Below are 25,255 nucleotides of genomic sequence, written 5' to 3'. Positions count from 1 at the left end.
TTCGGAAGCTGCAGCTGGTACAGAACGCGGCGGCTCGCCTGATTAAAGGCAGCCGCCGGCGAGATCACATCACTCCAGTGCTGAAGGAGTTGCACTGGTTACCAGTTGTTTTCCGGGCCAAATTCAAGGTGTTGGTTTTGACCTTTAAAACCCTATATGGTTCCGGCCCAGCCTATCTTAAGGAGCGCCTCCAGCAGCACCAGACAGGCTGCTTAACAAGATCAGCCTTGGATGGCCTTCTCTCTGTCCCATCAGCCAGGACAGCTAGACTGGTGGGGACGAGGGAGAGGGCCTTTTCTGTGGTGGCCCCCACTCTGTGGAACTCCCTCCCTAGGGAACTCCGTCATGCCCCCTCTTTAATGAGCTTCCGTCGTGCATTAAAAATGTTGTTGTTCAGGCAGGCATTTGGGGTGGGTTAGGGTATTTTAGAAAATGTTTTTATTGTAGAATTTTATTGTTTTAAACTGTTTTTATTGTATGTTGTACATCGCCCAGAGTGGCTAGGTGACCAGCCAGATGGGCAATTAATAAGTTTAATAATAAATAAATAAATAAAAGACACAGGAGCAGAACAACTTAAAAGTAAGATAACTTCTTCACTGCATTCCTACCACCTGTCCAGTATATAAATCTTTGATTTCCTTGGCATTCAGCTTTGAGTCATAGGTTTCAAGAATTGCAACCTTTGTGGTAAAAGGTTGACAGTACAGAGCAATGAAATGTTGCAAGATAATTGAGTAACATTAAACAGCTCTTATAATAAAAGCTAACCTTGTCTATTGTTCACAATGGCATTCACTATGAAAACATGCCTGAGGTTGCTTCGCACATTACATGGCAGCAAATCTTGGTTTGTCCCCAAGTGTAGAGTTGATGGGGAGCTGTAGCTAGTCCTAGCTCCCTGATGGGTGTACTTGTATGATCCATGTGCTTGCAAACATGAGTTGATCACATTCACCAGTTACATTTTTTGGTATACATTTTTGAAGTTGACTTAATTGTACAACTAAAAGAAAAGTGTTACGATTGCCCTCTTCTCCACTGAAAGAAGCCTCTGCATATCATCTGCCTGCTTAGCATCCCAGCTAGGTTTTTTTTTTTAAAGCCTAGTCACATGACAGAAAACCCTGTCAGACAAATTGGAAACAAGCCAGGTGGAAACAATGGAGTACCAGTTGCCTTCTATTTTAAGTTTCTATCCCTACAGCTTGATCCAATGCATGTTTACTTAGAGGTTTAAGTTCAATTGGATTTACTTCCTGGTAAGTGTACCTAGCACTGCAGCCTAAATTTCAGTCCTGTGAAACAGAAAACCTATCGCTATAAGACAAAAGTGCTGTAGAAAGATGTATTGGGACGTTTGGCTACAAATCTGGCACTTTTCATCACCCCCATCTGCTGCTCCACAGACTGAACATGGTCACTTTTCCAGAACACTGCTCCAGAGTGCCTCATTTTTTCATCATGTTGAACTGGCCTCCACTCAAGAGATGTGGGAGCCATGTCGACCTGACTTTTAATACAAGCTGAGTTTCGAAGAGGCAGAGGAACTAGAGATCAAATCGCCAACATTCGCTGCATCATGGAGAAAGCAAGAGAATTCCAGAAAAACGTCTATTTCTGCTTCATTGACTACGCTAAAGCCTTTGATTGTGTGGATCACAACAAACTGTGGCAAATTCTTAAAGTGATGGGAGTACCAGACCACCTTACCTGTCTCCTGAGAAACCTGTACGAGGGTCAAGAAGCAACAGTCAGAACCAGACATGGAACAACCGATTGGTTCCAAATTGGGAAAGGAGTACGACAAGGCTGCATATTGTCACCCTGCTTATTTAACTTATATGCAGAGTACATCATGAGAAATGCCGGGTTGGATGAATCAGAGGTCGGAATTAAGATTGCTGGGAGAATTATCAACAACCTCCGATATGCAGACGATACCACCCTAATGGCAGAAAGCGAAGAGGATCTCAAGAGCCTCTTGTTGAGGGTGAAAGAGGAGAGTGCAAAAGCTGGTTTGAAACTCAACATTAAAAAAACTAAGCTCATGGCATCTGGCCCCATCACTTCCTGGCATATAGAAGGGGAAGAAATGGAAGCAGTGACAGATTTTACTTTCTTGGGCTCCAAGATCACCGCAGACGGTGACTGTAGCCATGAAATTAAAAGACGCTTGCTCCTTGGGAGGAAAGCTATGGCCAACCTAGACAGCATAGTAAGAAGCAGAGACATCACCTTGCCGACAAAGGTCCGTCTAATCAAAGCTATGGTTTTCCCAGTAGTAATGTATGGCTGTGAGAGCTGGACTATAAGGAAGGCTGAGCGCCGAAGAATTGATGCTTTCGAACTGTGGTGCTGGAGAAGACTCTTACGAGTCCCCTGGACTGCAAGGAGGTCAAATCAGTCCATCCTAAAGGAAATCAACCCTGAGTGCTCATTGGAAGGACAGATAATGAAGTTGAAGCTCCAATATTTTGGCCACCTAATGCGAAGAGAAAACTCCCTGGAAAAGACCCTGATGCTGGGAAAGACTGAAGGCCAAAGGAGAAGGGGACGGCAGAGGATGAGATGGCTAGATAGCATCACGGATGCAATGAATATGAACTTGAGCACGCTCCGGGAGAAAGCGCAGGACAGGAAGGCCTGGCGTGCTATGGTCCATGGGGTCACGAAGAGTCGGACACGACTGAACGACTGAACAACAATATATTTACTAAAATGACACTGAAGGAATTTCAAATTTGACTGGGTGGTGGGGAGGGGATGCTTAACCCTTTCCCTGTGGACTGTTGCTTCCCCCCACTTATCACCCTCTCCAGCTGCTTTTCTCCCTTCAAGGGAAGAGATATGGGGGGGGGGGAAGCAGCTGCAAGAGGTGACTTTTATCAGGAAAATGCCTGATGGGAAAGGGTTAAGTACCTGTCCCCACAAATGGTGCTATGATCATCAAATGCACAGCCCCTCCATGAGTGCATTTCAGTTAAGACAAGACATTGGGACACTGTTCATGCATCTCCTCTCCTTTGGCCATAAGAGATCAGGCATACAGTATGAATGCAGGTGCCGGTTGTAGTTTTTTGAAGGTTCCCTTTATAAATGGGACTGCAACTGCAAACTGACGAGAAACAGAACTGGCCTGACCTGCTCTCAGGTCCAGATTTAGGTTTATGAAGGCCCTTGGCACTTTGCGGCCCTCAATTACCACACCACAATTACCACACGTGTAGAATCTAGATCTTGTAACACTGAGAATCTGACAGTGCAATATGTCTACTCTGAAGTGAGAGCCATTGAGTCTTAGATTACAGCCTGAGTAACAATGCTTTTCTTCAGATTTATTTCAGCACTACTTAGAATGCTATGATACATAGCAAATTTCAGTGCAAATCCTGATGTGCCTATCTAATTCCATTTAATCAAAATATGATGCCAGGGTCCTTTGTTTGGCGGTTAAGACAAACAAAACATTATGTTTCAAAAAAGCTAGATTTTGGCTGATAGTTAACTTTCATTAAGAAAATTCCAGTATTGACAGCTGTGTTCCATCCTTATTGAAAGTTAAATGATTGACTAACCATACATTTTAATGCATAGTTTGCCAATTTGCCTGTAATAAACACTTAGCTATACGGAATGTTTGAAGGGTTTCCACATAGGCACCTAACATCTGGTAAAAATAATATTTTGTAAGTTTACAGCTTGTCATAACTCATTTATCAGAGCCCTTTTGCGTTTGGCTGCTAGACCAATGTGCGGATTTGGAATTTGAAAAGTTTTCCTCAAAATGTTTTTTAGTATTTTAGAGCAATAAAAGAATTGTTGCGTTACAACACAAGGTAGAACACACACACACCACAGACAACTAAGAAGTCAGAGAACTCTTCCTTGCTATTATGCCCTGTAGCACTTTCCATTTTTCTTTGCATAATTATTTGAAGCTGGTGTCTTGCTTAATAATGGGCAAACTTCATTCAGTTTGAGTCTGAATCGGCTTGGTTGTTATAAGCATTCTCACTGAGAATTTGGATGTAACTCACCTGCTTGCCAAAAGGTATCTCTCAGCTCGTAATGTTGGACCATGTGCACTGATAAAAGCCACCTGCAGATATGTAGTTCTCAGCATCATTCATCACGGAGAACTGCTTGAAAATTCAAATATCCCCTCCCAAATCACACATGCAAGAACAAGATAAGGAACAACTATCAATAAAATATTTGCAAGGAAACAATTGAAAGAATTTACTCAAGGGGAGAAGGACTCACTCAACAAAACACTGCTAGATAGGGGTGGTCTGGTCCCATTAGTCACTATGGACATTTCTGTAAGAGTAATGGGTTAACATGAAAGAACTTATGCCCAATAAATTCTGTTAGTTATGCAGAAACTTGCTCATCTCTAGGCCACGCTGTTTGGTGGGTTGGCTACAACGGAAAAGGGCCAAAGGGAGTGAGAGAAGGAGGCCGGGTGCCTGCCCTGAGCTAAAGGTGTAGATGAAGCAAAGACTGAGGCAAGGATCCCATGGGATGAAGCAAGGGAGGAAGCAGTAGAGGCCATTTGTAAGAAAGAAAGGAACAAAAACAAATGGGAAGGGAAGTTGGGAGCTGCTACTCATTCATCTGCTCAGCTGAAGTGAATCTTTATGACCATGTTTCCATTACCTCCACTGAATTTTTACACAGGGCTTTGAGACCCCTCAATGTTTGAGACCCCAGTGCAGGGGGAGGGAACCTCAGGCACGAAGGTCAAGTCTAGCCCTTCTGGGGTCCCAATCGAGCCTTCCAGAGTTCTCCAGATGGCTCCACCCCCTTTTCCCCAAACCACAGATCATATAGAGGTTTCCTGGCTTTTGTGCAGACTTCCACCCCATTCTAAAAAGTTGAAATGCATCTCTTAAGGCTTAATTCCTGGCAGTATGAGCTTTAAGCTACAATGTGCTGGTATCTTTTTTTTTGATCTGGCACTTTGCCTGTGGCCCTGCCCACCACTAGAATGAGGCCCCCAAGAGTTTCTCGAAAATTGAATTTAGCCCTTGGGCTGAAAGAGGCTCACCACTCCTGCCATTGGGTAGTATCCAATGTTAGTCCTCTGTAGAGTAGATCCACTGAAATGAATGGGCCTTAAGTTACTTGTGACTAATTTAGTATCATTCATTTCAATGATAATCTACATAGGACTAACATTGGATACTACCCTTAGTTTGCCTGTGGGTAGACTAGGTACTAGTCCTGCCTTCTGCCGTACCTTTGACACCACCTTTTTATGGCATGTGGAGAGAAGTGCAATCACATGCGAATGTTGGCAGATCAAGCTGAAAAGTAGAAGTTAGTGTTGATTGTAGCCAAATCAGTTTCACTTGAAGCAGTGGTTCACAGCCTGATTCTATGCATGTTTATTTAGTAATGAGTCTGAGTTCAAAGGGGCTTTTGTTGTTGTTGTTCAGCCGTGTCCGACTCTTCGTGACCCCATGGACCATAGCATGCCAGGCCTTCCTGTCCTGCGCTCTCTCCCGGAGCGTGCTCAAGTCCATATTCATTGCATCAGTGATGCTATCTAGCCACCTCATCCTCTGCCGTCCCCTTCTCCTTTTGCCTTCAGTCTTTCCCAGCATCAGGGTCTTTTCCAGGGAGTTTTCTCTTCGCATTAGGTGGCCACAATATTTGAGCTTCAGCTTCAGTATCTGTCCTTCCAATGAGCAGTCAGGGTTGATTTCCTTTAGGATGGACTGATTTGACCTCCTTGCAGACCAGGGGCCTCGTAAGAGTCTTCTCCAGCACCACAGTTCAAACGCATCAATTCTTCGGCGCTCAGCCTTCCTCATAGCCCAGCTCTCAGAGCCATAATGTGCATACGAACGGAGCCGTACAGCAAAACCCGAAGCACACCCACACAGAAGTCCCAGAGTTCAGTGGGACTAACCTCCTAGTAGCACTGGGAGTGCGCAACAGCGACCTGAGATTAGGCGTAAGCGCGCGCCGAATTACTCGAGCTGCGTGTGTAACTGGGCCTGCAGCCTTCCAGCCTGCGCCTGTTCCCTCAGGAGTCTTGCAGCTTTAATTTCTGCGGCTCAGGCTGCTGTCAAAGGCAACAGAGCAGGACCACAGAAACGGTGGCCACCCTGCTCAGCTCGCGACTATCGGTGGGATTCCTGCACGGTGCAGGTCTGAATGAGCCCACCGCAGGTTTTCCAACGGTCACCCGCTTCAGCCCGTGAACTATTAACACCGAGCAACCTTGTGCGGCGGGAAGGGCAGGGAGCGGTCGTCGCGGTGGCGAGCGAGGGCAAGAGCGCCAGCTTCTCCGGCCCTCACCACGCGTGCTCAGAAGGCGTCTTTTTCTGCGCTTGCTCCGTGGAGAGACAAGAAAGGGAGACTTGAGAGGGGAAGAGAAAGTGATAACGACGACGAGGCGGGAGAAAACGAACCCCGGCCCGCCCATTTCCCCTTCCCGCCCCGCCCCGCCTCGCCTCTTGCCCGCGCAGAGGCCCCGCTCCCTGCCGGGCCAGTCACAGCCTGAGGCGCGGCTCGCTCGCTTTCCGTGCTCCCTCCGCTCCCGGCCCCCTCCCGGCTTGGCAGGGCCCGGGTGGGCGTGAGGGGGAGGCGACTGTGGTCGTAAGCGAGGAGCCGAGAAGCGGCGCTCCCTCGGCCGCCTCAGTCCGAGCGTGTGAAGGGCACGCGAACCGGCTCCGAGGCGCTCCGGAGAGCCAGGCAGGCGCCGCGGCAGTAGCCCGCTCGCTCGGGCAGAGCTCTCCCGCGGCTCCCGCCTCTGCGCACGGCAGCGGCCGGCGCGTCCGCGGGTCCGAGCGCCACCGCCACGGAGGCCGCTGAAGAGGGGCTGAGGCTGAGGCGGCGGCGGCGGCTGCCCCATGTCCCGCCAGGCCAATGTGGAATACACCCTGCGGAGCCTGAGCCATCTGATGGGGGAGAAGCGCCGCCGGCAGCAGCACCAGGCGCCTGAGGGGGGCTCGACGAGCCTCGGGGAGCGGAGCCTCATCGCCGCCGCCGAGTCTTGCTCCAGCCTCAGCAGCCAGGCGTCGGGCGGCGGCGGCGGCGGGGCGGGCGGCTGCGCCGACCTGGAGCGGGCAGCCCGCCGCCAGTTCCAGCAGGACGAGACGCCCAGCTTCGTCTATGTGGTGTCGGTCTTCTCCGCCCTGGGCGGCTTCCTCTTCGGCTATGACACCGGTGTGGTGTCCGGGGCCCTTTTGCTGCTCAAGAAGGAGCTCAACCTGGACGCTTTCTGGCAGGAGCTGCTGGTCTCAAGCACGGTGGGCGCCGCCGCCCTCTCGGCGCTGCTTGGCGGGGTGCTCAACGGGTGGTGCGGCCGCCGAGCTTGCATCCTCCTGGCCAGCTTCATCTTCGCCGCCGGAGCTGCCCTTCTGGCTGCCGCTCAGGACAAAGAGACTCTGCTGGGAGGGCGCATCGTGGTGGGGCTCGGCATAGGTAGGTCGGGATCCTCCTCTCGCCAGACGGCGCGGGGTCGCACGCTCCCAGGGCGTCCATCCCTCTTGTCGCTTGAAACTTTTTGCATCCTCTAGCCCTGCGTTCCCAGTGGATGCTGTGCACTGCACCCCCTGCCGCCAGCACTCCTTGTCTGCTGCAAATGCTTGCGTCCTTCGCCTTTGCTTTCAGTTGACAGCACAATCCTATGCATGTTTATTCGGAAGTAAGTCTGGGGCAGTTACTGGGCAATACTGATAATCCTGGATAGGATTGTAGCCTGCCCTCTTAGTACCTACGCAGTCTGTCTGTCTTGGACAAGGTTGTTTGTATCCAGTGTTAGTCATACCTAGAGCCACTGAAATAGATGGGACTTAAGTTAGACTGACATTGGGTACAACCCACAGAGTTCTTATTTATTTATTTATTTATTTATTTCATTTATATACCGCCCAATAGCCGAAGCTCTCTGGGCGGTTCACAAAAATTAAAACCAAAGAGCACACAATAAAACAATAAAAATATATAAAACATTAAAACCACAGTAAACAATACAACCAGAATAAAACCTAGCAGCAGTGCAGGGATTTAAAATACAGATTTAAAACAGCAAAGCTAAAAGTCTAAAGAGCTAAAATGCCTGAGTTCTTGTGGCTGTTGTAACATACAGTAAACTTTTCTTGAAGCTATGGATGGGGATGATGGATGATGGAGGAGGAGGAGAAGAGCAGGCTCCTCTCCCTCAACGCCCTTGTGCACAGATAAGATAATATATGGATCAGGTAACTTTTATGAAGCTGATGCTCAGGGTCTACTCCCTTTTGACTTCAGAATTCTTCCACTTAAACTTCTTGAGGCTGTTCCTTCCAGTTGTGCTTTTTTAACCTTTTGCACTGGTGCCATTTTAAATGACAAAACCCCAGTCTGAATAACTTTTGGAATTAAGGTTTGAACTCTTAATGCTCTGTCAAATGAAACTGGGAAGGGAATTCTGTTTTCATTGACACACAGTTAAGGTTTTAGTCTGATCATGCTTAAACATACACCCACACTATTCCCATGTTTGTCAATTCTCCAAAGGAAGATTTCAGTCATGCTTGTGCTGTTAAATGACCTTGGCTCACTGCCTGTTTGCAACTCAGAAATTCAGCTGAAAAGTAATCCTGATAAACTTTGCCACCAGTAGTGTTTTCTTTAACACTGGACTCCGTATGCTCTCTAGCTAGCCAAATATATTTATGCTGTAGCTTGAAAGTGACTGCAGACTTGTGTCTTTTTGAAAGGTGTGTCTGAGAACTGAGCTTGACAAAAAGGTCCTGAGTTAGAGTCCAGATGATGCACCTGATGATATCTTGGGGAAGAATTTCACTTCTCTGAAACAATGCCTTCAGTAGGGATAATATGTAATATCTGCAGTTTTCAGAGTAAATGTGTAGCACTGTGTGTACACATTTAAATAACAATGAACAGGTATTATTTCTTTACCTGTTTCATTTACTGTAGTATATGAAAGGGTTGTTATTCTTTCCGATGGTGCCCTCACTTTGATGCACAGTGTCTGAAAATTTCCGCTGTGACATGCTTTCTAGTAGCTGGCTGTGTTCTGGTGTAATACATCATTCCATGACATTCGCAGAACCTATTTAATGGGTTGACCTTGGAAAATAAATTTACCAGTATACTTCAGTTGTTAACAAGCTTACAGCACAATCCTATGCATGTCTACTCAGAAGTAAGCTCCACTGAGTTCAGTTTGACTTACTCCCAGGTAAGTGTGCATAGGAATGGAGTCTTACACTGCAGTGGTATGCACACTTACTTGGGTGTGAGCCTTACTGGATTCAACAGGACTTACTTCTGAGTAGATACATATAGGATTGTGGTGTTAATGGTGTAAAATTTATTAGAAGCAATATTTTTGTTGAATTGGCAGTAAACTTACTTATATTCTGCCCCTACTTACACTAACTCAGGGAAATCTATGTGATTTTCTGGCTCCCCTTTTCCTCATAACAACTCTGCAAAATAGATTACACTGTGTAAAATAGATTAGACTGAGAGATAATAACTGGGTGAACATGGATTTGAACCCAGGCATTAGGCTGCTATTTGTGCATAAACCCACTGAGACAAAAAAGGCCTAGTGGTAAGTGGCACTTGGGTATTCATGAAAAAGCAAACAAATTATCCACCACAGAGCTTTTCCCATCTTGTTTCTAAACAGTGCATTTGGAATTTGGTTTCTGTTGAACTGATACCCAAATGTGTGTGCTTAGGTTTGCTATCTTTGTGTTAGTCTAAATCAGGGGTAGGCAACTTGTAAGCCGAAACATTTGGAGGGCCACAATTCCTGTCGTCCCTCACCATTGGCAATGCTGGTAGGGCTGATGGAAGTTTAGGCCAAAAAATCTGGAGGGCCACAATTTGCCAACCCCAGTCTAAATCTCTGACAAAGTAATTTGTACTAGACAGCAAGGATGTTCTGTTTTGTACACTCCTTGTCAACTTCATATTTTTCACAGTACTTTATCTTATTGGTTCCCCTTCTATTGCTGAAGGCTCTTGCCTCCATCTCAAATACTACTCTTGTATTGTCATTCTATCTTTGCCTTTTCTTTGTTCTTACTGTGTGTATCTTCTTTTTTCTGGCTGCTCTTTGTGAGAAGGCTTTCCTTACCCATTCAGTTGACTCCTTCAATTATATCTTTCAAGAGGCTGTTCAAGCCTCTTTTCTCCTTCAGACTGATTGATTTAACCCCTTGTGTTTGCTTCCACTAAATGTGTTCTGTCTTATTAGAATGGGAACCTGTTGGCAGGGTCTGTCTTCTTTTTACCATCCCTTTATTTTACCCTTGGCAATATAAAAAAGACACGAACCTTCTTAAGAGGAACCACTAATGCTTGTTTTACTTTGGTATTGGTTTTTGCATGACTTTGAACTGTAAATGGCACGGTAAACTTCCTATTTGTCATGTAACTGCTCAGTTATAATGCATGCTTCAAGCACATTCGGTTGGAGTCACAACCTGTGAAGTAGAGATGTGAACATTTAGAACTGTTTTTCCATCTCTTATAATGATTTGCGTTTGTGAAACTGTCCTTACTGTTGCAAGTTTTGCTACTGAAAATGCTGGACAACCTTTCCAAACACTGCAACATTTTAGTGTAAATTAATTTAAGAAATCATTATTGTCCCGCAGTACTATTAACACTGGTTTGACAAGCTGAGTGAGAAGTGATGGTGTCAAATTGCATATTTCTTTATAGTAATAGGATGCTATTTGTTAGCCATTCATTGAACAATTTGAGGAGTCTGTAGTATGTTGGATGTTCCTTCTGAGAAGTGAGTATAATTATATTGGGATAAGGCTATGATGAATCATGAGTAATCAAAATGTTGGCAATCTATAATTTAGTGTATTATTTACACTTGATGAGTTACAGTTCATATATTCAAATGTAGGAACATATAGTGGAAAGTTTCTGGAGCTAAAATAATATATAAATTGCAACAGCAGAAACAATCTTACCCTATACCAGGATTATTAATCACTATATTATTTAAGACAACCCTTTAATTTAAGCCCTTGCCATGAAGCCATAGGTGAGAATGAGTTCCTATGTGCATGGAATTCCATGTGGGCAAGTGAATGGGTTAGCAGAGGAGGACAGAGTGCTCGTCTTCTGTGCCCATCACAGAAACCAAGTGGGGTGCCAGAAGGAGGAAACATCCAGTATAGAAATGGATTGGGCTGCCAGATGAGGGATGGAGCACTCTATCCCTCCTCTGCCAGCTGGCTAGTTAAATACTGTCATGCTAGTAACATTTGTGGTCTTATTTACAAGGCTGATTTAAGCTGCTATATTCACTATTATATTAGTAACCATTTTACTTTTTTGAGTTATGCAAGGTGACTTGCAACAATAAAACAAGACAATGGGCTAGTTGGACTTGCGTTACATTCAAATCAAAAGGACAAGTTAGTAACGACATAATTCCCAATGATTTCACTGGGAACTAAGTGCAGCTAACTTGCAGGTACAATCAACCATTACAATATTTAAATGTAACAGAAAATAGCAAAATAAGGCGAACATTGGATTTTCACTCTTTGTATGTGTGCCTGCTTTTAAATTGACAGGATTTACATGGACTGTTCTGTATGTCAGTCTATATCCTATATGTCTTGCAAGTTACTGTAAGGAAAAATTCAATATGAGATTATAAGTAGATCAGTATGATTAATATTGCAGGAGCAATTTGTTTGAATTAATCAGAATCAAATTTTTGGTTGAACTCACTTTTATTGCTACTGGAGTGAAAACACTAACTTTTCTCCCTACTTCATTTTCATGATATGATAAACTTGCCGCTTGAATCAACAATAGCATGAATTTAGGCAGTAGTCCTTTTTATTCAAAAGTAGCCCTATGACACCAAATGGGACTGCTTCAGTGTGAGCAGTGGATTTCATCTTCAGGCGCTCTGCAAGCGTATTCTATTTATTTTATACCCTGCTTTTCTACTAAAAAATGGCACTCAAGGCAGCTTACAGAAACAATTAAAATTGATTAAAACAGTAAAGCAATACATTAAAATACAATAAAATACAATAAAAACAAAATAGTAAGAACTGCACCTAACCCAACAGACCCACTTACAGTCTAAAGGCCTTCTTAAATAAAGCAGTCTTTTCCTGCTAGCAAAAGGGGAGCAGAGAGGGAGCAAACGTAACCAGGGAGCAGCCCCCCCCCCCCAAATGTGCCTCTGAAGGTGGCAGTTTCAAAAGAAGGGCTTCTCCACAAGATCTTAAGAAACAGGCAGGCTCGTATGGGAGAAGGTGGTCTTTCAGGTAGCCTGGTCCCAAGCTGTATGATGTTGATAACCTAGCTGTAAAATAACTTTGCTGTAAAATTAGCTAGAAATCTGGCGACGGGGATGGTGTGGCTGTAGCCTTCAGGAGCCTCTAGGCCAGTGGTTCTCAACCTTCTTTTTGCTCTACAAATCAAATCACATATGTAACTTTTATCTTAATAACCATAAGATAAAGGTAACCATAAGTCTTTCCGATACAATGGGTGAGCCTGTTTTTGTTAGCAAAGTTCTGTGATGTCTGATGTAATATTTGTCTACTTTAGCTTTGGGTCAGGTTCAGCATTTCATCCTGCTTCTGTATTTGGTCTTGAGAGCAGCAGCAGCTGAAAATCCCACCTTACACAGATAACGAGGAAAATAAAATATATATTTTTCTGCAGTGATCATCCAAACGAGCACTATATTATAAAAATCACTGGTCCTAGGCCAGGCTGTTGAGAAGGGCCTTTGAGGATGCAGTCCTATGACTTCTGCCCTCGATGCTTGTAAGCCTCCAAACTCAGAGGTTTACGAGCATCCAGTACAGAGTGGGAGGAGTGGCAGAGGTGATTGTCACCTCTGCCACTCCTCCTGCTCTGCATTTTCGCTAGACTTTTTTTGCCTGTCTTGCTGGGGTGTTCTAGAGGGGGAGGGACGGAGGCTGGAGAGGCCTCTGGATAGCTTGCATCCCAGCCTCTCCAGTCTCCTCCCCTCCCCGCCCACTGAAATGCCCCCTTTATCCTCTCTCTGAGGTCAAGTTCCCAACCTTGGAGAGGCAGCTGACAATATTCTGCACTGGTGGGGACAGGGTGGGGGGTCAGAGCAGGGATTCCCAGATCTGAGGTTGGAGCACTGTTGATGAGCTCAGATCCAGGAAGTATCTTATCTCCCCCCCCCCCCCGATGCTGTCTAGGGGCTATAGGATTGCTTTCTTAACTAATAAATAATGTTTAGGGGGAAATTAGCAGACTTGCACCAGTGCCATATTATGAAAAACATGGGCCCTAGGCCAGGTCTTACTAGCCTGTTTGAGGCCATTCTGACAAGGGCTGAATTATCAGCCTGCATAGCTGGGGGAAAAAAAATCAAGTGTAGGGCCAAGTTCCGATATTCTTGATCGTTCTGCAAGCTTTCCATGGACTACCCACAGACCACAGTTTGAGAACCTCTGCTGTAGGTTTTGTTTATCTGGTGGTAAGAAGCAGAAGTCATAGGATTGCATCCTCATAAAATCTTTGAAATTAAGGTTTTTGAAATTGCCCGATACAGTTTGAAGTTACCGTTTCCTAGATTGGAGAGATCCTGGGAACTCCACTGGGCTCCTTGCAGAAAAAGGTAATTAATTCAATCCTTGGATGGAGTGCAGCATACAAATGTGTGTCTTAATTGATGATTTCCCTTTGCCGTTTCTGATAAGCTGCTTTCTCTTTGTTGAACACAATTTCTACCCAATGAAAAAAAGTAATCAAAGCCAATCAAGTGAACAAAGATTGGTACTACACTTCCTTGAGTGTTAGAGTGTGCTCCAGTAAGATTTACAATTGAAATAGTCACAGTTCACATTTTCATAAATCAGCCATCAGAGGGAGCTAAGGAGCTTAGCTAACTTCTTAAGGGCCATAACTAAGCAATATTGCTGATCAGTAAATATAAGTTCAAATTAAAAGCAATAGGCAAAACCAGTAAGGAGCAATAGGAAAAAAAACATTTCCTATGTGCTTGTGGTATGGTCTGCTACTAAATTAATTGTATTTTTAAAATACAAAAAATGTTTTTTGTAGCTAATGTTTTGGTTAGAGCTTCTGACACTGTCCAGTGTTTATGTTGTGTTTCCTGATTTTTTAAAAAAAATATTTTAAACTTTGTTCCTTGCTTTGTTATATTAAAAAATGCTTTGGAAATGCTCTGGAAAAATAGTAGTGGATGCCATGTATTGTAACTTGGAAACTCGCTATTTTTCTCAATATGGAAATGGATGGGTGGTGACGCTGAAAGAGTGCTATTCATCCTTAAAGGTTAGTGTAAATAACTTGTCTTTATAATTTATATTGTCGTGTTGACTATTGCTGCCTTGCAATTAAGTCCAGAAAGCTTACTAGTCTATGTACCTACATGTATTTGTGTTAGTGATTCACACTGATGGTATGAAAAGGAATCAACAAGAAACCATCTCTCCTCAATTTGCAGATAAAAGGTTTGTTGCCTGGTATGGAGGCAGTTCTTACACTCAACTGGTGTACAATTCTTATACTCCACCAGTGTAATATCCACTAATCTGCAGTGATCCAGTAATATGGCTGTATAACATCCAGTCCATGATTTTGGTGATTTTTTCTGACAACAGGTTAGCCCACTGACTGCTATTAATAGCTTTAAATGAAGAGTTTGTGATGGGGTTGCATCTAATTGGGTATTTTACATTAAAAAGGGTGCTGTATAAGATGATGGTACAAACCACTGTTTAATTTTTGTAGTGTGGGAACAGTGCATATCATATCCATATGGTATAGTCTCCATACTGACAAGTGATAAGAAATGCTAGAACTTTGCCCTTGAGTAGGTTGCATGCCTTCTGATACACACTTCCAGCTGTCATTACATGTGGGATTATTTCCTAATTTCAGTTACGTAGCTAGCTTTTGCCAGCGCTTCTGGGTATAAATGTCACTAAGGTTGTTGCAGGCAGTTAGCATACTCTGAAGGCTATAGAAACTGTTGTGCCCTAATGTGTTAGCATTTTTAAAAAATCACTGAAACATAATGCTCCAAACAGCTAATCATATTTAGAAATAAATCATTTTCTCTCTAATCCAAGGATTGAATTAATTACCTTTTTCTGCAAGGACCCCAGTGGAATTCCCAGGATCGCTCCAATCTAGGAAACTGTAACTTCAAACTGTGTGACATTGAGTTGAGTGTATGTGCGTGTGTGCGGCTCACCTATTAATCTGGAAAAAAAATTGGATTCATTGAAACAACTGAGTAAGTGCCTGTACTCTAATGGAAGGAGCTTTTCTACATGAGGCATTTATTGTGCATTCATCATTCCTTATTTATGGTTTATGGGTTCTTTAGGCAATGTCATGACCCTCCAGTTTTACTTTTGTTTTTTAAGACCACTTTCCGGGGGGGGGGGTAGAGAGGGGAAAATAAAGTATTATTTGTGAAAGCGAAAGAAAATGTATTTTCCTGCTTATGTAATTGTATTATTCTGCTACAGCACAGAGCCACCTAGAGGTTATGTAACAGTAAAGCATGAAAGGAAAAGTTCTTTATGTCGAGCTTGGATCTCAGTTCTGAGATGAAACCAAGAGTAGATACAGTGGATTAACAGCGCTGTGTAGAAAAGTTCAAGGTCTTGGCCTATTGTGGCAGTCTTCATTTGGGAATTCTTTTTTCTTGTGTGCAAATGGAGATAAACTTCGTGGGAAGACTGGATCGAAACCTTCATATCTAGGGCTCTCCCAAAGATATTTCGCTCCTTGAAGCAGAAAGTTCAAATGTTATAGTGACTGAGTACACAATTCAAGTCCAAAACATTGAGATTGCTGCAATTTCTGTCAAAAATCACAGCAATCAATCCTACTGCTTCTCTGGTAGTCAAGTTAAACAACCAGGGTTCTGTATTAGAGAGCAATTGATCTGTACATATACAAGAAGATAATTTGTTTGAAGGTGAAGGTTGCAATTTTCTGTACACATTTTTGGAAGAAAGCAAAGTAAGTATGACTTACTTTGAGTAAATATACAAAGGACTGGGTTGTAACAAGTATCCAGAATTTCCAAAAGTACCAGATTGTATCCCATTAGCCCCTCCAATGATGGAATGGCTCCTGTCAGTGGAATAGGGAGGAGGCAATTCCTCCTCCCCTCTGCAGCCTCCCATGCACCCTCAGTCTCTACTCTAAAGGGATGGGGGAACCTCTGGAGCAGATTTGGGGGATGGGGGCTTTGGGGCAGGTGGAGGAAAGGAGGGGAAGATACTGTTGTGAAAGCTGAATTCCCCTTGTATGATGTTGGATTTCCTCCAAGGTATGGTAGTTACTGGGGAAAATAGTGCTTGACAAAATAGAATTAGATAGAAAGTAATTATCCATGCTGCTTGCTTCATTGTAAATATTCATAATCTGAGAACCAAAAATATTGTAGTGCTCATTAGTTGGAGGGGATAAAATAGGAATACATGATCATCCATATGGGCTCAGGGTATGACCCTAGTGAAATACAGGATAGTACATCCTGGATTAGCACCTGTGACAAGTTGCTAGTCGCTAGGACCAGTGAGAAGCCCAGAAATAGTAAATACAGTACTTGACTGTATCTCAGTGCTTTACCTCAGTAGTCAATTTCCACTCCTCTCCTCTTCACTTGCCAATTGGTTCCCTCTCACATTCTCATTCCTTTTGAAGTCGTTTATTTTTAAAGAGCATTTTTTCTTTTTAAAGATAAAAAATAAGTTTTTATCCACTCTGAAAATTGCTGCAGTATGAGAGGACAAATTTAAAGTGGGGCAGCTACCGGATTAATGGGGGCTATGTACTGACAGCCAGTATCTGCACTAAATAATGGCAGTAATGCTTATTAATGCATGAACAGAATTCTATTTCTTGACAGTCAACCTATGATGAAGGTTGCTTTTCTGGTACATATTTTGTACATGAAATGCTGTGCAAGATATATAAACGAAGTGTGGATTTTCTGTTATCCTGTGGATGCTATATTATGAGCATTCCAGTCTGTGAACTGCTTCTGGTTCATTAGGGAAATAAGTAGGTGCACATGAATTTAAATTAAGATGTGGAAGTTATTCAGATTACTTGACTGTTCTACAACATGTTGCCCTTAGAACTTGACAGATATTTGTTTTCAAGGTGAAAAGCCTGATCAGAATCATTAGAGATCAACAGAAATGGAAATTCTTGTTTCTCTCTGGTGTTTGAACACAGGAGGTCTGTAAACCTTTAAAGCTGAAGCTAACATGCCGTCCATGTTTTAATGAAAACCCAGAGACAGATTGCAAGAAGGTTGCTACCAATGTAGTGGAGGAAGAAAGATACCCATGTTCGTCTGTGCATAACATGCTGTGGTTCCAGGGTTTTGGACTATAAATTCTGCAAGTAGAAGCACACTGGATAAATATGTTTAATTTCCTTATCTGTCTAACTTGGATGTTTTTTATAATATATACAGTGGAACAATTTCTATTTTTAGAGAGTTGACTTTTGTGTGTATGTGTTTGAGGAAGTCTGGCAATAGTGCACTTAGAGCAAGACTTTGGAGCAGACGTCCAGGGCCCACTCAGGAAAATGAGCAGGAGGGCTCTCAAATACTGCAGGGCTTGCTTATATTTTACAGGAAGTGAAAGAATACATACTACTAACTAAAGAGGGGGGACCCCTGTAAGACCATTAAGTCCAAGGTTGCTAAGTGAGGGAGGGGTAGAAGGGAGAGATGTAGAGTTGAGGCTCTGGTGGTTCCTTGGCCCTTATGCCTCCACAAAGATTGCTATAATCTTTCTCTGGTTTAGACTTTTGAATGACTAGTCACTTGGGTGGCTGACTGGCTTGCTATGTTGTTAATATAGATTAAGGTAAGTGACTTAATTTGAGACGCACTCCCTGCGTTTCTGTAGCATCAAGTTAGTAATGTCAATCCACTTCTGCTAGTCTTCTATATGATAGTTTTAAAATACTATACACATTTCTTCTATTATGCTATTGTTGAATATACTTGGGGAAGCTCAGTGCTTCAAAGATCAACAGGACTGCAGTTTCAGAATCTTAATGGGTCTTATAATTTTGGCTTCTAGTCAAGCCAACTTGGAAAATGCAATTATTTACAAAAGAAAGACATTTGAACAATGTAGGTTGTTTCTTTGACTGAAAAACAGTAAGCAAATGTTTGCAATGATTCATTGCACTTTGAGTATTCCTTCATGGCAGTATACTACATCTCTGAAAGTAATGTATAAAATTTCAGAGATCTGCTGAATGTCTTTCCTGCCCCCCCCCCCCCCGCCTTAGCTTTCTTTTTTTAAAGGACATCCTTCTTCTGGGGTGTCTTTTGTATTATAGTCCTATTGTTTATCATTCTGATCCATAGTAGCGTGGAGTAAACAATGAATGCATCCCATCAAAGCAAATCTCTTTGCCAACTGAGTGTGAAGTGATGTGTTATTGATAAGCTGAGTTACAAGGGTGCATCACTTACCCTGGAAATGGTTGGTTACCCAGACATCTAACAGTACCTCTTCTTTCCAAGTGGACTGTTGTAAGTCCCTCAAACTATGTAGGTATGATGTTGACATGACACTGCTGATTTCTTCACCATCAGGATCAGGCCGTGGGCTCCCTCCCTTCTCTTGCCAATGTTAACAATGGCAGCCAGCATTGTTAAACTGGTTAAAGTTTATTTTAAAGATATGTACTCTGCACCTCCAGTATTACTACTCCCAGGGTGGCTAACAAATTATTGAAAAATAAACAATAAAAGCACATTAAAAACAATAGAACAATAAAAACAAACACCCCTACAATAGAATAAAAACCACTTCTGAAGCTTAGATTTTTTAAAAAATGTCTCTGCTTGGTGCCAAAAACACATTAAGCACCAGGAGGGCATTGCGAAGATGGGGTGCCACAGCTGAAAAGGCCCTCTCTTTGGTCACAACCTGCCTGATCTTAGAAGGCACTGATACTAGAGAAGGCCTGCAAAACTGATCTCTTAGTGTATAGGTAGTTTCTTATGGCAGGAGGCAACCCTTCAGGGACCATGCATTAGCATTTTGAATTGTGCTTGGAAATGGACTGGCAGCCAGTAAAGTTGCCTAAGCACTAATGAGATGTGTTCCTTTCCCACCAGCTAGTCCTAATTCGTCATTTAGCAACTGTATTTTGGATTAATGATGGCTCCTGGTTTGTCTTGAAAGGCAACCACATGTTCAAACATTGCAATTATCTAATCTGGAGGCTACAAGAGTATGGATAACTGTGGCAGGCCATCTTCATCAAGGAGGGGTTGTTGAAAAGTGTTGTGTTTCATGGATGCCACTCGGGTTTCCAGTGACAAAACTGGGTAGCACTCCAGATTAGTGCAACTGTGTGTCTGGAATAGGTTGAACATCACCTGCCTGATCCCTGTTGAAGTATCAATAATATCTCCATCTAGTCAGGACTAAGCTTCAGTTTATTCATCCTCATCCAGTCCATTATTGATTCCAGATACTGCTTTGCTTTAATCAGATGTTGAGGAGTAAGAGGGCTGGATGTGGTCTGAATATTGATGACATCTCACTCCAGATGACCATACTTGGGAGCAAGGGAAATGAGATTAAACCCTGTGGGACCTGTAGTGTAGAAACCATGTGGATCAGCAATAGTATCATGGCACCATCTTCTGGAACAGGTCCTTTGAAACACAGATTCTTTATCTTTATTTTAATTTGCTGCATTGAGCAAATGGAGAGTGACCATTAAGCCAGAACTGCACTGTTATGAGCCCAGGAGGGGGGATAACTTTTCCTTCTAGTGGACTCCTTTACATGGGTTCCCCAGGAAAACAATTTCTGGTAGGCTGCCACCAGTCAGGATAACCTCCTGACATATCCTAGTCTGTCCAGCTGCTTCGGGAGGAGGGTCTTAGATGCTGAATGTAGTGTATGGGTAGGTTCGTTTCGGGAGAGACGTGCTGTCAGTTATTGTGGTCCCAAACCGTATAGGCTTTATAGGTTAAAACTAGGGATGTACGAAACCCCCCTTACCTGGCTCCGCCGGGTTCCGCTGGGGGGGGGGAGGCACTCCGTCCCTCCCCCCGGAATCCTGGCCGGCTGGCTCCACTCCATGTGGACTTACGTAGCCTATCATGTCTGGGTTAAAAAAACAAAAACCGCGTACGCAAATGGTGGCGGCTATGGCCACCGCCATTTGCGTTCCCTATTTTTGGTTGTCTTAGTCTACGTAAATATTTACGTAGACTAAGACGGCGAAAATAAGGGGGAACGCAAATAGCGTCCGCTACGCTATTTGCATTCCCCCTTAGTTTCGCCGTCTTAGTCTACGTAAATATTTATGTAGACTAAGACAACCAAAAATAGGGAACGCAAATGGCGGTGGCCATAGCCGCCACCATTTGCGTACGCGGTTTTTTAAAAAACCCAGATGTGATAGGCTACGTAAGTCTTTACGTAGCCTATCACAAATGCGGGGGGGAGAGACTGCAAATGGCGGCGGTGGCAGCCGGTTGGAAGACCAGCTGCTGCCTCCGCTGAAGCCGCTGCTGGAGCCGCCGCCGTCCGGAACATCCGCCCCAGGTAAGTCTTGTCCCGGGGGGGATCCGCGGGGGGTGGGGAGGTGGCAGGCTGTTCCGCCATGGAGTTTGGGGGGCCGAATGCACTGGCATTCGGCCTCACCGAGATCCGTGGCGGAATTCTCTGACATCCCTAGTTAAAACCAGCACCTTGAATTGAACACGGAAGCATATAGGCAGCCAGTGCAAGTGGGCCAGAGTCGGTCTCATATGTTCGAACTTTCTTGTCCCTGTTAGCAATAAGGCCATCGTATTTTGCACGAGCTGCAGCTTCCAAACCATCTTCAAAGGCATCCCCTTGTCTAACTTAGAGATTACCAGAGCATAGACGACTGAAGCCAGGTTATCCCTGTCCAGATAGGGGCGTAGCTGGGCCACCAACCGAAGTTGGTAGAAGACACTCCGTGCCCCTGAGGCCACCTGAGCCTCAAGTGACAAAGATGGTTCCAGGAGGACCCCCAAGCTATGGACCTGCTCCTTCAGGGGGAGTGCAACCCCATCCAGAACAGGTTGAACTCCCTCCATCTGGTCAGCAGAACCACCCACCAACAGCATCTCAGTCTTGTCTGGATTGAGCTTCAGTTTATTAGCCCTCATCCAGTCCATTGTCGCAGCCAGGCACTGATTCAGCACATCCACATCCTCACCTGAAGAAGATGAAAAGGAGTAGAGCTGCGTGTCATGACAACGCACTCCAAAACTCTGGATGACCGCACTGAGAAGTTTCATGTAGATGATGAACAGCATGGGGGACAAAACCGACCCCTGTGGAACCCCATATTGGAGAATCCACGGGGCCGCACAGTGTTCCCCAAGCACCGCCTTCTGGAGCCAACCCTCCAAGTGGGAGCAAAACCACTGCAATGCATGCCTCCCGCTCCCACCTCAGAGAGCCGTCCCAGAAGGATGCCATGGTCGATGGTATTGAAAGCCACCAAGAGATCAAAGAGAACACGGTCACACTCCCCCTGTCTTTCTTCCGACATAGGTCATCATACAGGGTGACCAAGGCTGTTTCTGTCCAAAACCAGGCCTGAACCCCGATTGAAATGGATCCAGATACTGTATTTTGTTGTATTTTATGAAGCATTCTGTGCTTTTAATTGTTGTGAACTGCTTAGAGAGCTTTGGCTATTGGGCAGTATAGCAATGTAATAAATAAATCAATACATGTAGGGAAGAGGTTAGTAAGAAATTACTTTTAAAATAACACAGCCAAATGTCCAAATATAAAAAGGAGTTTATTTAGGAAAAAGGAAAAAGAGAAAAAACAGGGAAGGCAACAGCCATGCACATACACAGAATTCGAAATGTAATTTTAGTCATCCCTACTTGAGTATAGCCTTGGGTCCCAAAGTATATGCAGAATATACTGCAGAGAGGATCATCTGAAAGAGCATCTTGGCCTGCAGTTAGATTGTATATGGAAAGCTCTACTAGGACTGAGTGAATCTTTTTATGAGGATCTCAGTTCAGTAAAAGCCAGCCCTTGAGGTGATGGTTGATCTGTCCAATAACGAATAGCCTCCATTTCTGATGTCATTGGTCTAGCCAGCAAATCCAAAAATTACCTAGTAGCCAGACTCACCTTCTTAACCACTGTAAACTTACATGTCAAAAGCCCAAGGTTGTGGGAACAAGTCTTCCCATTAAAAAGGAGGATGAAGGTTTTGGTTGCAGTTTGGAGGACAAAGCAGTGAGATAAGGTCAGATAAGCCTCTTCAGGCTCCACGGTAGGGTGGCAACTGACCAGGCACTCTAGGGGGCACTGTTGAGCTATGTGAGCAGTAGGGTTTGTCAGATATATCAAAATCAATTTAAAATATATTTAAATATGTTATTTATTCATTTAAAATGATTTTAAGGCTGTCTTTAAGGGGAGAACCCTCTCATTCAAAATGGATTAAATGTTGCAAATGTTCATGAAAAAAGTGAAGAAATGATATAAAACAGAGGTAGGGAATTAGAATGGCTAGGGACTGGATGACCCATCACATGGCCCTCTGCAAGTGGGCCCCTGCTCCCTGATGTCATTCAGTCTCTGGCTGAAGCACCCAGCTGGAGCTGGGGACTTGGCTTCTGTGTGTGCAGGTTTTTCCTAGTTGGGGAAAGTCTGTATGCACTGAAGCTGCCCTGACTGAGGTGCAAGGTGGAGGAGTGCACCTTCATCTTGTGCTTTGGTCAGGGTGGCTTTGCCTGCCCTGCACCTTCCCCAATTAGGAGGGGGGATGGCATTCAGGGGAATCCTTGCTGTTATCTTTGATCACTGATTGGAGATAACTGGGGATTTCTCTCCCTGCTATTGTCGCAAAACCCCTTGGGTCCCTCTTTCCTTAAGCACTCACACACACACAAAATGAGAGGCTTCAGTCTCACGCCTTTAATTTATTGTTTGCAGGTTCATTACAGATGCAAATCCTCGAAGACTCTCTGGCTGCAAAGGAATGCCTCCAGGGGATTCAAATGGGATCACTGAAAGTTTCCCACAGTTTGAAAGGGAGGCTATCTGGCTAGGCTAACTTAGGGAGGGAGGTCCCGCCCCTTGTGCGATGCTTCCCTGCGTAGCCTCTTGCGCATCGCTAACTGGTTTGACTGTCTGAGCTCCGCCCCTGACATTTCCCTCTTAGCTCTGTGTCTCTACCTCCTGTCTCTTAGGTCACAGTCCTCAAGCCCTTGCTCCTCACAGAGGAAGGGTAAGGAGGAAGTTTCATGCCTGGCCATCTGGGAGTTGGTAACCTTAGAAGCACACCTACCCATACCTAAACTGACTTGTGAAAATGCCTCCCCCAGTTCTGGCTGCTCCTCTTCTGAATCTGAGCTGCTAACTATCTCCCTGTGCTCAGAATCAATCCTGACAGCTATTGGGGTGGATGGGAAACCAACGTGGGACAGAGGTTCCCCATTCCTGGTATAAAATAAACATTGCATAGAACATTGATTAAAGCACAATAAAGCAGTTACAATGTGACTATCATAAAGTCAATGATAAAGGAATAAATCGAACACAAAATTAATTGTATTAACTAATCAAGGTATGTTGTTGTTCAGTCGTGTCCGACCCTTCGTGACCCCATGGACCATAGCACGCCAGGCCTTCCTGTCCTCTGACCTCTCCCGGAGTGTGCTCAAGTTCATATTCATTGCATCAGTGATGCTATCTAGCCATCTCATCCTCTGCCGTCCCCTTCTCCTTTTCCTTCGGTCTTTCCCAGCATCAGGGTCTTTTCCAGGGAGTTTTCTCTTCGCATTAGGTAGCGAAAATATTTGCGCTTCAGCTTGAGTATCTGTCCTTCCAATGAGCAGTCAGGGTTGATTTCCTTTAGGATTGACTGATTTGACCTCCTTGCAGTCCAGGGGACTCGTAAGAGTCTTCTCCAGCACAACAGTTCGAACGCATCAATTCTTCGGCGCTCAGCCTTCCTTATAGTCCAGCTCTCACAGCCATACGTTACTGCTGGGAAAACCATGGCGTTGATTATACGAACCTTTGTCGGCAAGGTGATGCCTCTGCTTCTTACTATGCTGTCTAGGTTTGCCATAGCTTGCTGTCAGGAGCGCGCTAGCGGCCTCTTTCAGTACACTCCAATAGCCAAGACAAGACACAGATGAAAGGATTCGTTTCAAGGCTTTAATCCTTTTACAACTTAATGACTCTTTCAGATGGTAATCACCAGTGACTAAGCAATGAACAGCAGAGTTGCCTATGCTCCGGGTAAGCAGTTGATCCCTATTTGAAGGAGAATCACTTGAAGACCCTGAACTTATGGGCTAGGGAGAGATCCTCCCTCTTTCCCTTGGGTCCACGGGACGCGGCCGTTGCTTGCGTGCCAAACGGGCGCTACGTCTCCTTTCTGTGCCCTCCATCGCTCGTCGCTCCCTGCATCTGCGTTGAGCGTCCAGCAAGCCCCCCTCCCACACTTGCTCACTGCCAGGGTCACTATCTCAGGAATGCCGGCAGGAGGAATCTCTGCCAGCTGCTGTGCCTGTGAGGGATGAGCTGGCTCCCCTCCCACAGATTGCTGATCCTCCTCAGAATCAGAACTGCTCTGGGGTTCTATCGGCTCAGTTTCCACCCTGACATCATCCCTGCTCCCATGAGGCCCCCCCTTGTGCTCTTCCCCTGGGGCCCCGGGTTTGTGGGGGGTACAGCTGGTGGAAACGCCTCAGCAGCAACGGAGCATGCAAATTTTCCGCAGTTCCCAGGTTCGCTCATCTGGCCCGTACCCCTTCCAGTCCACTGGATGTTGCAGGCGGCTGCGAGAAATGCGGGAGTCCAGAATCTCCGCAACCTCAAACTCCTCCTCCCCCTCCACCAGCACTGTTGGCGGGGGGGAACTGACCGACCGATGAGGGTCACCAGAAACCAGGAGGGACAGCAAGGACTGATGAAAAACAGGATGGATCTTCATGGAGGGGGGGAGAGCCAGGCGAAAAGCAACAGGGTTAATCTGGGCCGTAATCTGGAAAGGCCCAGTGCGGTGAGGCGCGAGCTTCCTTGTGAGCGAGTGAGAAGGGAGGTATTGGGTGGACAACCAAACCCAGTCCCCCAGTTGCAGAGATGGACCTGGCTGGCGCCGCTGGTCTGCAGAGGCCTTGTAGGCTGTCTTGGCTTGCTCGAGGGAGTCCCGTAAGAGGTGGTGTACCACTCACAACTCCTCT

At 44.8% G+C, this 25,255-nt stretch overlaps 1 protein-coding gene across 1 annotated transcript in view; it reads left to right on the top strand.

Moving 5' to 3' along the window:
* The first annotated feature begins 6,380 nt into the window (after positions 1 to 6,380).
* Positions 6,381 to 25,255, top strand: part of SLC2A13 (solute carrier family 2 member 13) — a 189,998-nt gene continuing 171,123 nt past the window's right edge. The window contains exon 1 of the mRNA XM_084811010.1: positions 6,381 to 7,440. Within this exon, the coding sequence (XP_084667136.1) occupies positions 6,867 to 7,440 (574 nt within the window). The 5' untranslated portion in view covers positions 6,381 to 6,866. The remainder of the gene's footprint in view (positions 7,441 to 25,255) is intronic.

Source organism: Heloderma suspectum, chromosome 7 (genome assembly GCF_057233095.1).
Source record: "Heloderma suspectum isolate Gila_16-S chromosome 7, 16-S_ref, whole genome shotgun sequence".
NCBI lineage: Eukaryota > Metazoa > Chordata > Lepidosauria > Squamata > Helodermatidae > Heloderma > Heloderma suspectum.
This window is presented reverse-complemented; position numbering and strand designations above follow the sequence as displayed.